General features: G+C 46.1%; 1 protein-coding gene across 1 annotated transcript in view; it reads right to left on the minus strand.

Moving 5' to 3' along the window:
* The window catches only part of LOC103668475 (protein transport protein Sec16B), a 38,760-nt gene that overhangs the window by 14,693 nt on the left and 8,525 nt on the right, over window positions 1-15,542 (minus strand). The window contains exons 8-13 of the mRNA XM_008696725.2: window positions 15,293-15,428; window positions 14,587-14,817; window positions 9,126-9,223; window positions 7,139-7,220; window positions 2,247-2,364; window positions 925-1,036 (exon numbers count right to left, since the gene is read on the minus strand). Coding sequence (XP_008694947.2) covers window positions 925-1,036; window positions 2,247-2,364; window positions 7,139-7,220; window positions 9,126-9,223; window positions 14,587-14,817; window positions 15,293-15,428 — 777 coding nt within the window. The remainder of the gene's footprint in view (window positions 1-924; window positions 1,037-2,246; window positions 2,365-7,138; window positions 7,221-9,125; window positions 9,224-14,586; window positions 14,818-15,292; window positions 15,429-15,542) is intronic.

Raw genomic sequence — 15,542 nt, forward strand, 5'->3', positions numbered from 1 at the left:
GATACGACAAGCCAACAAGACACCTTCAGAGACCACGCCTGGAGAGAGCCGGCCACAAGACTGTACGTTTCTGCAGAGATAGGCCGCTTGGCCCAACAGTGATCAGTCAGAGCTTCGAAGCCTGACGGCCAGGGTTCCAAGTCCAGCGTGACCCCACACTAGCTGTGCTGTCTTAGGTAAGTTATTTAACCTCTCTGTGCCTTGGTTTCCCTCCTCTATTAAGTGAAGATTAAAAATACAGCTTATTTACAGGGTCAGTTTGTAATGATTAAAGGAAATAGTGCAAATAAAATGGCACAGTGTAAGCGCCTTGGAAATCTTAACTATGACCGGGAGGGGAGAGAAGAAAGATCCAGAGCACAGAGGACTGCTAGGAAGCAAACAGAACTTTTTGTCCGTTTATTCATTGTCTACGGGATCACAAGGATCCTAATGTTACGGCCAGCAAAGAAGAAGTAACAGGTGGGACTTTTAGAGCTTGTGCACCAGGTCAGTGTAGGGGTGTAAGGAGTAAGCATAAACTTCCTCCAATTTCCAGTTGGGCCCAGGGCCGACTCTGAGCCAGGCCCAGGGCTGCCTAACACGGAGCGAGCAGCAAGCCGCCCTGTCTTACCCAATCCAAGAGGTGACCTCTGCTCATGGAGCCAGGGTGCCACCCAGTGGTCACAGGGGCACAAGACACCCCAGGGGCACACACGCAGTTTGGGGGAGCAGGACTGGAGACTGAGGCCCCCTGTTGGCGGGATGCGGTCCCCACTCGACACCTCCCTGCCCTGCCCCCTGCAGAAAAGACCCAGAGGAAGGGAGCAGCAGCTGCTGAAATTCACACAAAAAAGTGGAAAAGGGAGCCGTGAAACCCAGCACCGGCTAAAACAATCCCCTAGAAAATGTCCTTCTCTCTCCCTTCCCCAGAAGACCACGCACCTGTGGCTGCTGCCGAGCAAGGCCAGATGGTCTGTCTTTACGGTGTAGTGGCCGAAGGGCACGTGAGCCATGAGGTAGCAGAAGTGAGCGGCCTCCACCAGCCCCTTCCCAGCTGCAGGAGGAGGAGAGCAAGCCCCAGTCACAGAGCATGCCTTGTGGGCATGCCTTGTGGGGACCCACTCCCTGGGCGGGATGGGAGGGAGATGGCAGGGGATTTGGGGATCAGAGGGGAGAGTCCTCAGGGGAGTGAAGGGGAGAACGACTCACATCAGGATTCACATGCCCCAAATCACACGCCCCCTCCCACCCACATTCTTAGCTTCAGACATCATTCCATTTCAGTTCTCTTAGGCCAGAATAGGTCTCTAATTCCTGTTCCCCTCACGTATTTGTGATTGGGAATTTGCTAGGCATGTTAGTCCTTCCTGAGGGTGAAAGGGAGCAGATGCGAGCACTTGAGCAAAGATGCGGGCCAGGGGGAGGAGCCCTTTTTGCTGAAATCAAACAATAGTAAACTTTTCCCAGGGCTCATAAAATTCACAATAATTGCCAACCTGTTCCCATTTCCAGAATGTTCTCGCATACATTTCCCATTACCTCAAAAGTGAATTAATTCAAGTAGGTAAAGTACCCAGCACAGAGCCTGGCACCCGGGAAGGACTAAACAAAACCTACTCCCCCCTCTGACCGAGTGTGAGCCGCCTGCCAGCTGACTTGGCAAACCTTACACACAGCTGTTTTCAGTCTAACAGGGCGCTGTGTCACAAAGTTTACAAAGACGATATGATTTCTAGATGTTCTGCTCCTTGACCAAATTTGAGAACCACGGATCTGGAACATCCAACAGCCCCTAAGTGTTTATAAGGCCACGTTCCCTGAGAGAATACAAGTGCAGACTACACAATGACCCAGGGTAGTTCAGGCAAAGATGGAGTCTGCTATCTGGCTGAGCTGGGTCCCTGTACGACTAACCATAATAGGAGCAGAGGTTCCCCAGGGTTAACTCCGTCCTCAGGGGAACCTGACCAGGGATAGAAAGGCAACTGCTGAGAGTTGCTTCCTACAGCAGCACGACCCCAATCTTGGGGCCCTGGACTGCACTGGCTTGCAGCAGAAATTCTGGGAAACAGAGGCAGGAATGACACTCCCTTCCCTGGAGTTTCTGTCCCCCAAACATGGAGGCTCCTGGGTCAGAGGAGAGCCTACGGTGCAGACTCAGGCCCTGCACAGCACCTAAGAGCCTACGGATAGATGTTTAAAGCTGGCCTGGAGATGGCCTAGAGGAGAAGAGGGCGGGGTTGGAGGGGCTGCCTTCTGCTTACCCAGGGTGTCCCCCATGGTGATAATGGCTCGCTGAAGCAGCTCCGGGTCCCCACCCTGATTCGACAGAATCACAGCCAAGTGAGGCCTCCAGTCTCCCCACTGCTTGTCCGCACAGCACTGAAAGGCAGCAGACCAAATGGGAGATTTACTGACTAATGTAGCACTAGCCAGAGTGTAGAAGAAAGTTGTCCATCCCCTAGTCTGGAGTTCAGGGAATGCACGCTTACACCCGCCTGCGGAGCTGTCTTTCGTTGATTTCGAGATCTCCTTTTAAAAAGCAAGATTCCTCGAAGGATGGGTAGGCAGACAAACACATGCACATACATACAGTCATAGAAATATCAGGAAGTAGGTAAATAAAATGACACTATTGATCACTTCCTGATTTTCAAATTTCTTCCCGGTGTCCCCATTCCCAACAGCAAGGGACAACATCCAGAAAAACAAAACAAAACAAACCCTGATGTTTCAGTGGGAGAAGGAAGACCGAACATCCTTAACTCATATGAAGAATCCACATTAGTCAGTTAGAAGTCAGGGGAACCCTAGGCCCTTAATACCTTACCACATGGCTTATGTTTTCTGGTTTTACAAAGGCCTTTCACACACATCACCTTAGTTGATTTTCACAACAACCCTAGAAGTTCAATTCCTTTCGCCACTCAAAGGATGAGAAAAGCAGGCCATGTGGCCCTGCCCAGCACCCAGTCCCCATTCATCTTGCTTCCAGCGGAGGGCTGTGCTCCCTCCCCTCCAGTGACAACGCAGGAGCTGCAGAGCTCCACAAGGGGGCAGCAGGGTGCCCACAGAGAGCCCTACTGGGGGTGGGGGAAGAGGGAAAATACCCCACACAAAGGGTGGGGCTTGGACCTCCCTTCTCCTGAATGAAGGGGAATTTCAGGACAGGAAATATCAATAAAGAAACATATGACATCACAGAAACAACTTGGGCCCTGGATTCAACTGGAGTTCTTCCTCTTTTTTTTTTTTCAAGACTTATTTATTAATTTTAGAGTGAGCACAAGAGCGCAGGGGGTGGGGCGCTGGAGTGGGCAGAGGGAAAGGGAGAGAGGAAGAGAGAGAGAATTCCAAGCAGACTCCCCGCTGAACACAGAGCCCCACACAGGGCTCCATCGCACTGCCCTGAGATCATGACCTGAGCCGAAATCGATTTGGCCTCTCAACTGACTGAGCCACACGGGTTGCTTCTTACTAGCTCTGTGACCTTGAGCAAGTTTCTCAAAACCTTTTTTCCTCATCTCTTAAATGGGGATCATCATTTCTACTTAAAGGGTTAGTGTTGATAATGAGATAGCCAGGTAAAGCACATAGCACAATGCTTCGCAATTAGTTTGTTTGCTCTTTATAAATGACACATAAGTACAAACACACACACACACACACACACACACAGACGGAAGCCCCGCAAAATGAAAGAGGGGATTTGCAGACCAGTCCATCTCCCAGTTTGTTACACAGAATGGGTAGAGCAGGAGATGGACAGTAATAGCTAAGATCTAGAGGTCAGAACAATTTGTAATTATTTGGTCTTTGTAATTATCCCAAGGAACAAAAGATGCTTTATCCAACTGCATTTTCTGGTTGCTCTTTGTTTATCTGGGTGATGCAGTGTGAATGAGGAGGATGAGGACAATAAATCACCAGAACAGCAGTTCTCACTCCCTGCGTTCTGCCCAGGAACGTGCCCAGTGCTAAGCATTTCTCCTGCGAGCAATCACATGCACTGGGTGCTATTATTATCCCCACGTCAGCCAGGCCCTTTCTTGCTGGAACTAAAGGAACGAGCAAAAGAAAAATCCTTTTGCTGAAAAGAACAAACACTTAGAAGTCATTCTTCTGTCTCTTCCCCAGGTGATGTGAAAACACTCACTGGAAGGCAGATCTATGGAGAGCAAGAGCACTCGAGAGAGAGTGAACACCTAACCAACTTCAATGGGTCAAGTATGGTGGGTTTTTTGTGTTCAGATATTCTCTTCTTAATTTTCACAATAACTCTATTGGTGAGGCATCAAAATGCCCACAAAGAGGACAGCCTGCCACTCTGGGACTGAGTAAGAAGGCCAAGTTCACAGAGCGAGAAGGCACAGGCTCTGGTTAAAGCTGTGATGGAAGCCCACGTCTGGGTTTTCTGGTTGCCATGCTTAACTAAAGACTCGCCTCTTACTGAATGCCACGATGCGAGGAAACGCTCAAACACTAGGCTCAAATACTGCGTGGGCACATCACCTCTGGCTTCTCAGTTTTCTCACCTAAAAAGCAGGGAGCATTTAGCTAACTCTACCATTGCAGGGAGACCCAATGGGCCGCACGCTGATCACGTCATTTCCTGCTACATGATGTGATGCAATTTCACGGCAGGGCACGGCCATTCAGCGGACTCGTGAGCACACGGTGTTCCCGTATAGCCAGTGGCCTTGAGGAAAGTCATCATTTTGCTTTTCTTTTCTAGGAATTGTCCCCAAGCAATAAGAAGAACAAAAGAGCAGAAGCGTGAAGTCCGTTTTCGTTAAAACCCAGGTGTCAGCAAAAACCCAAACTTCGAAATACGAGAAAAAGCTGCCAAAAGTAGTAGAGATTGACCAGAGGTGAGTTCAGGAGGAAGCAGAAAGAGAACTCCAGAAGGAGAAGATCCCACAGCCGTCTCCACCGGCTGGGGAGTAGCCATGGCTACACAGACACCCACCGAACACTCCAGATCTTGTGGGAAAAGCCAGGTAGCCTGCAGTGTGGCCCTGGCTCCTCCCCAGCACAGACCTACCCCAAACAGTTGGCCAGGGACAGAATCTGTACACACTCGCTATAAAGACAAAAGGAGGGAAGTGACGTGAAAAAATAAACGGAAGGGAGAAAGAACACTCACTGGAAAAATGTTACCACGAAACAAAGAAGTATCAGCAAACGTTTCCTCATGAGTTTAAGTAAAATCATAAAACAATTTCTTATGGAGGAAGGGCCTAAAGCTAAGCTATAAGAGCTCAAGAAAGAGACAGCTGACAGGAGGAAGAGGTAAATGTGACCTGCAAAGTTCAGGGAAGAAGTGGAAGAAAAATCAAAGAAATCAAGACAAAAATGGCAAGAGCCCAAAAATGAAGACACTGATGAAAACACAGTAAGGGGCACACAGGATGGAAATGAGAGGAGGAGGAGGAGGAGGACCGGGAAAGATGAGTCAGGAAAAGTAGGTCAGACGCCTACTCTCCAGCAGAACCCCAAATGTGGAAGGAGCTGCCTGATGCAATCTGAGGAGTCCCCCTAATTCCTTAGCACATTGTGGCTCAGCTCTTGGCTAAACCCATTCAACACAGGGTACCTACTACCTTCCACGGCTGCCAAGATCTTTTTTTTTTCCCCTGGGGCCACCCACAACTTCACTCCACACCTATGGGAAATGACCCCTCCAAATCCCAGACTCTAATATACCCTGGACATGGAACTAGAATGTATGAGAAATACTGTCTTAGATGAAGAGCTGAAATGCTGGTAAACTATTTGTGGTTTATTGTCTAAAGTTTGGTGACTCTGCACAAACTAAACCATCAACCATGTCAATAGGAGGAGGAGGAGGAGGAGAGGGAGGAGGAGGAGGAGGAGGAGAGGGAGGAGGAGAGGGAGGAGGAGAGGGAGAAGAAGAAGAAAAGAAGAAGAAGGAGAAGGCGAGGGAGACGGAAGGGGAGGAGGAGCAGAAGAAGAAGGAGGAGGAGGAGAGGGAGAGGAAGAAGAAAGAGAGAGAAGGAGAGGAGGAAGGAAGGAAGGAAGGAAGGATATTTTTGTTAAAGAGAAAGTGATATACATATAATCTGCATGTATATAAGTATATGTTCATATACATATGAAATTGTGCATATGAAATGTGCATATATACATATATATATATATATATATATATATATATATATATACACACACAAGAAATCCATGGAATTCCTGAAAGAAAACCAAAATAATGGAACAAAGCAAATACTGAAGGATATAATTCAAGAAAACTTTCCTGACCTGCAAAATATGAATGCAGATATTAAAAGAGCATGCTGTGTACCGAGAAAAAAAAACTGACCCAGACAGTCAACACCAAGATAGATCCTAATAAAGTTCCTGACTTCAAGGATAAAGGATACTTTGGGGCAAAAAGCTCAAGTCTGCTTTCATGGGAAAAACATCAAGCTGGCCTCAGGCTTCTCCTGAGCTATACCCAACTCCATACAACGTGTAAGATCGAGTACGTGCAGCTTTGCAGGCTCAGCGTGCAGCGGTGGAAAAGAAGGGGAGCCTCGCCGCAGGAAGCCTGGGAACAGGGCGCTCTCTCCACGCACGCAATGCAGGCAGCTGTGCTATCGTGAAACGGGCAAGGTCTTCGGATCAGACAGACCTGAGCCAATCCTGGCTCCACTTCTCCAGGCTCTGTGATTTCAGGTCATTTTACACCTTTGCACCTTAGCGTCCCCATCTTCAAAACGGGGACAATAATTCCTACCCCTGTGCATTAAATGAAATAATATGAAGCAAAGTGCTCAGCACAGGGCCAAGTGCACAGTAGGTGATTAACGACTATTATTTCTGTTTAGTCTTTAAAATCATCACTTCTTGGGGCACCTGGGTGGCTCAGTCGGTTGAGAGTCTGACTCTTGATTTCAGTCAGGTCATGATCTCAGGGTTATGAGATCAAGCCCTGAGTCAGGCTCCGTGCTCAGCACGGACTCTGCTTGAGATTTTCTCTCTCCCTTTCTCTCTCTCTTCCTCCCTCTCCCTCTGTCCCTCCCCCCTCTAAAACTAAAAATAAAAATCCTTAAAGTCATCACCTCATTCCCGAGCTGTCCCCACCCCTAAACCCCTAGGATGCTGGGGTATGAAGGGGTCCCATTACAAAGAGTACCGTGGCTGCTTGTGGGATCCTCCCCGACATGAACTGGAAGAGGGTCTGCAGCGGGTCGTTGGCGGCCAGTGTGCTGGTGAAGCTGCAGGGAGAGGTGACCGTTAGTGGGGACCAAGCCAAGAGAGCCTTTTACCCGTTGCCAGCGGCACAAAAGCTCCCATAGATTCCTATTTGATTGCAGCAGGTTCTTTTCGAACGTGAATTTCTCTTTGTTTCTCAGTTGTGCCTCTTCTACTCCCACTTTTGGGGGGCTTGCAGGCTCTTCCTTCTACCACATACCCCACACGGAGCCCGCTGCTGAAGGATACTTCATGGATACTTCCCGCACTCCGGCACTGATGCCCTAACTCTTGAGTACCTATTTCTCTAGGCTTCCTTTGTCACGGAAATGATGCCCCAACATTGCACAGGTCCCTGGAGAGCCCCAGCAGTTAACCCAGACCTCCTCTCCACGGGCCCCTCCTCCACAGTGGTCCCCCTGGACTCCCCACCACCGCCCAGCAGCCCCTCGTGCCCCGCCCACAGCTCTCAGGGCTGGCTTCTCTGGCTCAAGCCTAGTCCCGCTCTGCAGTGCTTTTACTCACAAGCACTAAATAGCCATTTCCCGTAACCAAAGAGGCGTAGAGCAGGGACCAGAAATGATCCTGCTGATGACGAACTGTGGGATATGCTTAACAAGGATATAATAAGCTCTATCGCTGATTTGAGATTTAAGCATACTCAGTAAGAGATATTCTTCACAATTCACTGGGCCCCATCAAAAATCAATGGCCCAAGGCAAAATCCTGTAGCAGAGATGTATGCTCTACCGTGGGGTTGTGGGATGTTCATTTCCAAAGTCCAAAGGAGAATCATCCCTCAGAACATGGTCTTTTATTTAATAGCACCCTTGCCTCGTGAGCTCGGAGTGCTTATCTTAGTAAAACTCCAGTGCTCCCCACCACCCTGAGCATAATGAAGTGCACAGAGCCGTTCCTCGTCCCTGGGAAGACTGAGGGTTAGGGTAGAAAGGGTGGAGAAGGGTAGTGTGACAGCCTTGAAGGCAGGTGCGATCTTCTCAGCCAATGGCCCAACAGCCAGTTTATGGCCAATTTAAACTTGAGTTCAGCTGAGAGGTTCACAGCGTCACAGCTTCCACCACCACAGGGAGAGAAACATCCTTCTCCCTGTCGGATCCAGTCTGCCCCTTCCGGGAGGGCCCCCCAGCCCTCCCCACCCCCGCCACAAGTCTGTCCCTGCCTCCCAGGGATCTGGCTGCAGCCCAAGGAGCTTCCTCAGAAACCCTTCCTTCTCCAGCGCCCCGACACCCAGCTCCCCCACTCGCTCCTCCTTATCCCAAACTCCTGGCCATGTAGTCAGCCTCCCGTCCTGTCTCGTCCTGGTTTGGGCATTCTTCCTGGTATCGGTGTGCTGCCATGATCTCTGACTAAACACATCCCTTGGGTCTCGTCGTGTCCCCCTGCCCTAGGCGAAGACCGCCACATCCAGTCCCCAGTCCTATAAAGCCCGTTCCTAGCACAGCTCCTGCTCCCCCATATCCTGACCTTCCTCTCAGTGCCCACATTCCCCACTGCAAGACTAAGTGGTAGACAACTCCTAACTCTCAGCTGTAAGTCCCTGTCAGTTAACTGTAAGTGGTCACCTATTCCTTCACTGATGGAACATTCTAGAAGAGTTCCTCCCAAAGAGAACAAACAGATTGTAGAAACCTACGTAATTTTTGGAACAGACCCTGAGAAATATTATTAAAGTGTTTATTTATCAAGCGGGTAGAAAGAATGTGTCCAGGTCTAGGTTATAAGAATCTGGAGAAGTGATATCCTGCGTGTAGATCAGAAAAGGGAAATTGGAAGAATGCTTGGTGTGGGGGGCTTCCCAGGGTATCCTGCACTTCTCCCCACCATCTCCTTCCTTGGTGGGGGGAGGCCTCTTGGCTTCACTGGTCTCCTTTGCCGGCCCCCTCACTCACCAGTGCCAGCTCACTCACCCACTCATAACCCAGCTGTAGGTCCTCGGGTCCATCTTGCTGGAGAGGAACAAGGCGTGGCCCCACAGGTGGTTCTTCATGGCCCACTCCAAGGCTTCCTGAAAACAAAAGCACATCGCATTCAACATGGCCCTCCTCCCCTTCCTCTACCGACAGCATGGGACGGTGTTCTGGTAAGGCCGCCCCTGAGCCATACCGGCTGGGCTCCCAGGAAGATTCAGAGCGTCATCTGCGAGTGCGACAGAGGAGCAGTGGGGAAATGGGCTCTAACTGGTATGTTTTTCTCTGCAAGATGTCCCTTCTCCAGCCTTCACTTGATCAAATCCATTATGCTATTAGCTGCCCCTCAAACATAGTTTCCAGTTAGCCTTATCTCTATAGCAGACATCACACAATGCTTTCAGGAACGTAAGCACCTCACCCCAAGGGCTGAGCTTCAAAATACAGGTAGCAAGATGATACTCCTGGGGGCGCGTTAAAGGAACCGTTTGTTTTTTACAACTGCGGCAGAGACGGCTAGTTCCCCACCAAAACCCGTGCTCCCCTTTCTGCACTGCATTTCCCCACCTCCCTTGCCCCTAGAAGTGGCTGAGTCCAGGCTGTGGAATGGGAGTAGAAGTGATGTGTGCCGGTAACGTGTCTGGCTCCTGGAGGCCCCTTGCCCAATCTTCCCTGCCCCTTTCCCCATCGGGCTGGCGGGAAGGAAGATGCTCAGATGGTACAGCCTCCCCAGTGCCGAGTTCTGTTCACCTGCCCAGGACTCCCATGTGACTAGAAAGAAGCTGCTACTATGTTTAAGCCAAGATACATAGCTGTTAACCTGCCCCACCTAATATTATGTAGCTAATTGCTTGTTAACTACCAAGTGTTTGTTAACTAGCAACTTCATATGCCAAATGAATGACACCATTAACTTGGTGAGATCAGAAGATGAAAATCTTAACACACACACACAGACACACACTCATCTTTCATCCAATTTTCAGAATTATTTAGTAAGAGCTTGATTTATATTTGAGGTTTTGACCTGGTATTAATAATTTCCTTAGTACTCAAAAATCATGGGATTTTTGGACAGGAAGTCACTAATGAGGTAACTCCAGCTGATCACCCCAACATCTCCCACACTATCTTATTAGAAGACAGAGAACATTTAAACCACCGCCCCTAGGAAAATCAGCTTCACATCCACTACAAGGAAAAATGACATTGAGCTACTCTTTTCATATGTTAAACTAGTTCACAATAGTATTTTTTTAAGGGAATTACTAATAAGTGGTTGGGAATCACCATTTTGCTCAAAAATTTGCATCAAAAATATAACTTCAGAATAAGTGAAGAAATTGAGAAATTACATTGAGGATATTAATCTCACACAGCGCCAGAGATGAGACACCAGTCAAATATTAATAAAGATACGAAGGATATTTTGGTCTCCAGCTCCTTATGAGCCATTCTGAGCTGCCAGAGTGCCCTTTCTATCCCCTGCTCACCTTTGGTGCAGGTATGACCGGTGGTGTGGTGGATGGTTAGAAGCCCAAGCTCAGACATCAGGCTGCCTAGATCTGAACCCTGGCTTTATTACTCAGTAACTTTCCTCATCTGTAAGTACATAAAACAAGAATAGGACCTAACCTACAGGGTTTCTATGAAGATAAATGAGACAAGGCATGTAACATGTTAAGTAAGTGCCTGGTACATAGAAAGTATTTTTAAAATATTTGCTTTTGTTATTGTTACGGTCATTACTTAATCTTTCTTAAGGAAAGAGATTATTACTGATTTATCTCTGTATCCCCCACTGGGTTCAATGGCTTAGAAGTAGTGGTTGCTTAATAAACATTTACTGAATAAATAAATCACTGGTGAAATTGCAGGTCTCTACTATATAGTGAACAGGGGATGGCTAGCGTATGATCCTACTGGTTTTCACTAAGTATCATGCCTTGCACTCATTTAAAATATAACATCACTGGGGCTCCTGGGTGGCTCAGTAGGTTAAGCACCTGACTTCAACTCAAACCATGATCTCAGGGTCCTGGGATCAAGCCCTGCATTGGGCTCTCCACTCATCGGGGAGTATGCTTGTCCCTCTCCCTCTCCCTCTGCCCCTTCCCCCGCTTGTGCACTCTCTCTCTCTCAAATAAATAAATAAAATCCTTTAAAAATAAATAAAATATAACATCATATACAAATAATCAGAGATTAAAAATTCAAATGTAAAGAAGTCACAAAAGTACTTGAACTTGATTATCTAACAATTTTGAAATAGGAAAGTCTTTCAAAATATCACCCCAAAAAAGTAATTTTGCACAGAAAGTTCAAAAAAGTAAAGAGCTACTACAAATCAATAAATAGAGATAAAAAATCCGCCAGAAAAATGTAGAAAATCCATGACAAAAAATTCACAGATTAAAAGATATTAGACTTCACTTATAATAAAGGAAATGAAAACTATACTAAATTACTTTTTTTTTTCACCTCCCAGGTTGGTACATATCAAAAGCTTGGAAACGCACTGAGTTGGTGAGAGTGGAGAAATGATCACTCTCACGTATTGCTGGTAGAGTACTTGGTGCACCTCTGAAACGGCAATTTGTTGCTACTTCTCAAAATTTCAAGCCATATACCCTTTGACTCAACACTTCTGTTTCCAGGAACTATTCTAGAAATCATAGTATATTCTCTCACATGGCAAATGACTTTGGCTGTCACTACAGCGTTATTCGTAATAGCGAAAGACTGTAAATCATCTACATGTCAATCTATCAGGGTTTAGTTCATTATAATTTATCTTTACAAATCTGTGCAGCCATAAAAAATAATGAAGAAGGTATTTATATGTTATAAGGAGCAGGAAGGCCAAATTCAGCCCACTGTCTATTTCAGTACAGCCCACAAACTAAGGATAACTTTTCACATTTTTAAATGATTGGGAGAAAAATTTTAAAAAGAATAATACTTCATTACACATGAAATTTATATATAATTCCAATTTCTATGTCCATAAATAAAACACAGCCATACCCACTCATTTACATATGTCTGTGGCTGCTTTTACTTGACAACAGCAGAATTGAGCAGTTGCAACTGGCCTGCAAAACCTCATACATTACTGTCTGGGGCGCCTGGCTGGCTCAGTTTGAAGAGCATTTGACTTTTAATCTCAGAGTCGTGAGTTTGAGCCCCACACTGGGTGTAGAGATTACTTAACTCAATACCATTTTATGTATGTGGATATACATATATATATTTACTGTCTGTCCTTTTACAGAAAACAATTGTCAATCCCAATATAGAGTGTTTTCTAAGGTATTTTGTTAAATGAAGAAAAGGTGAAGAAATGGTATAGAGAGGGTGCCTGGCTGTAGAGCACGCAACTCTTGATCTTGGGGCCGTGAGTTCAAGCCCCACATTGGGTGTAGAGATTACTTTAAAATCTAGAAAGAAAGAAAGAAAGAAAGAAAGAAAGAAAGAAAGAAAGGAAGGAAGGAAGAAAAGAAACGGTAAATAGTAAGCTATTTAAAAAGGAGAAAATAATTATATATGCAGAAAATATCTCTGGATATTTCAGAGACAGCAATTCAGTGACCGAAAGGGTGGGGGCATCATTTTCCCCACTATATCCCCTTTATCTTTTGAGTTTTGAACCATACTGATATATGATTATATACCAATATTTACATTTCCTTTAAGACTTTTGTAAAATGTGAGGGGCGCCTGGGCGGCTCAGTCATTTAAGCGTCAATCTTTGGCTCAGGTCATGATCCCAGGGTCCTGGAGTCGAGTCCAGCACTACGCTCCCTGCTCAGCAGGGAACCTGCTTCTGCCTCTGCCTGCTGCTCCCCCTATTCGTGCTGCCTCTCCCCCTCTCTCTCTTTCTCTCTCTGATAAATAAATAAATAAATAAATAAATAAATAAATAAATAAATCTTTAAGAAACAAACAGACTTCCGTAAAATGTGAGTTCAACTTCAAAATCAACGAGGCATAAAAAAATAGGTAAGTAGGTGAGGTGATGAATGTTATTATTAAACTCCATGGGGAGGATCCTTTCACAATGAATTTGTGATATCTGTATATCAATTCATCACATTGTACGCTTTAAATATCCTACAATTTTGTCAAATACACCTCAATTAAAGTTTTTGAATAAATAATGTAAAGATCAAAATTGTCTAATTTGCATATCAAAAAATAAACAAGATATTGGGGTGCTTGGGTGACTCAGTTGTTAGGCGTCTGCCTTTGGTTCAGGGTGTGATCCCAGGGACCTGGGATCAAGCCCTGCATCGGGCTCCCCGCTCAGCGGGAAGCCTGCTTCTTCCTCTCCCACTCCCCCTACTTGTGTCCCCTCTCTCGCTGGCTGTCTCTCTCTCTGTCAAATAAATAAATAAAATCTTTAAAATAAATAAATAATAAAAATAAAATAAATAAGATATCACTTCATCTATTGAATTAAAATATTCAATATCAGTAGGCAAGTGTTAGAGCTGGTGGGGATAACATTTGCAAACAAACTTTCTGGAAACTAATTTAGTGTATATGTGAAGAATGTTTTAAAAGTGCAAATACTTCAGGGGCATCTGGGTGGCTCAGTCGTTAAGCGTCTGCTTTCGGCCCATCGGGCTCCATGCTCCGATGGGAGCCTGCTTCTCCCTCTCCCACTCCCCCTGCTTGTGTTCCCTCTCTCGCTGGCTGTCTCTCTCTCTGTCAAATAAATAAATAAAATCTTTAAAAATAAATAAATAAATAAAAATAAGAAAAAAAAAGTGCATATACTTTAACCCATAGTTCCATTCTAGGAATCTATCCTATAAAAATAAGAAGATGAGCCAAAGATTTTTATAACAAGATGTTCAAATTGTGTAATTTATAATGGGTGGCCACATTGTAGATAGCCTATATATTCAAAAACAGTGAATTAGATAAATAAAATATTATACATTCATACAGTGGAACATTGTCCATTTTTTAAATGGTACATTTTAATGCCCTGGGACATTACGCCGTATAATCTTAAGTGAAAAAATAGAAATAATTGTATATGTAATTTAATTTTTAATATATATGCATCGAAAAATGCTAGAAGTAAATATATCAAGATGTTAACAGATGTTATTTTTTTAAAGATTTTATTTATTTATTTGAGAGACAGAGAGAACACGACTGGGAGGAGGGGCAGAGGGACAAACAGACTCCCGGCTGAGTGTGGAGCCCAATGCGGGGCTCGATCCCAGGACCCTGAGATCATGACCTGAGCTGAAGTCAGATGTTTAACCAACTGAGCCACCCAGGCACTCCAACAGATTATATCTTTAAATGGCAAGACTATATGATTTCTTTTCTTTGTACCTTTCTGAACATCTTAAGCACTCTAAAATGAATATATATTATTCATATGACTGGGGGTGGGGGCGGGGTTACTTTTTAAAAACAAGCATGCAGGGGCCACACTTGCCTTCTTCCTTCCGTAGTAGAGCAGTTTAGTGAATTTCTCTACGATCTGTGCAGGTGTCTCCACACTGGGGGGAATCTCCCCAGTGAGCAGGTTCGGGGTCCCTGAGCTCAGCACCGGCCAGTCCTCATCGGTCAGGTTGATGAGGTTGGCCACAGGCGGCTGCCTCTTGTACTTCTCCAGTTTCCTGCAGTCTTGCATCAGCAGCTCCGCGATGTCGGACCCCACCATGGACTGCAAGGCAAGGACGGTCATCCTGAGGAAGAATCCTCTCGTCCTTGTGCCCACAGCCCCAGCACCAGAGCACCTGCCCTCTCCATGAGGAGGCGGACTTGCAAACACAAGACCGTCCTTCCCTGGATTGTTGTATTTCAAACTTCAGCTTCCCTCTCATACACTCTCAGGTATTTTCTGCCTGTCGGGAGCCACGGAGATAACCAGAAATATGCACCCTCTTACAGGGGTATTATGTGGTTGGTACAGTAACCCAAGGACTGGAAGATAACCCCAGGCCAGTGGAGACGGCAGGGAAAAGATTATCATTAGCAAACGGGGTTGCCATCTGAGCCATTTTTTCCCTGAGGGCCATTCGTTCTTCTTTCACATTATCTTTTACAATCATGCCATAAGCCGAATCTTCTCTATCCCAGAAAGACTTCAATTTCAATCCAGCTGCACCTGCCCACCCGTCAGAACGATAATACTTTACCCCGTTCTGCCGACAAAGGAGAACCAACAATTGCCACAGTAGAGCTGAATCTCTGCTCCTCTGCGTCTCAGATTTTAGGCTCTGAGCTGCTTTCTGCTGGCAAAATGTCATGATATCCACCTTGTGTACGTCTTCCCTACGGAGAGATTTCAGGGAGCAAAAAGTGAGCGGCAGACGCTTTCTCTGCACAGGAACGTGGGCTCCTTCTGCATTCTGAGGATACTAGCGGGGCGGGGGGGGGGGGGGGGGG

This window comes from Ursus maritimus, unplaced genomic scaffold (genome assembly GCF_017311325.1).
Source record: "Ursus maritimus isolate PB19 unplaced genomic scaffold, ASM1731132v1 scaffold_2, whole genome shotgun sequence".
NCBI classification, from domain to species: domain Eukaryota; kingdom Metazoa; phylum Chordata; class Mammalia; order Carnivora; family Ursidae; genus Ursus; species Ursus maritimus.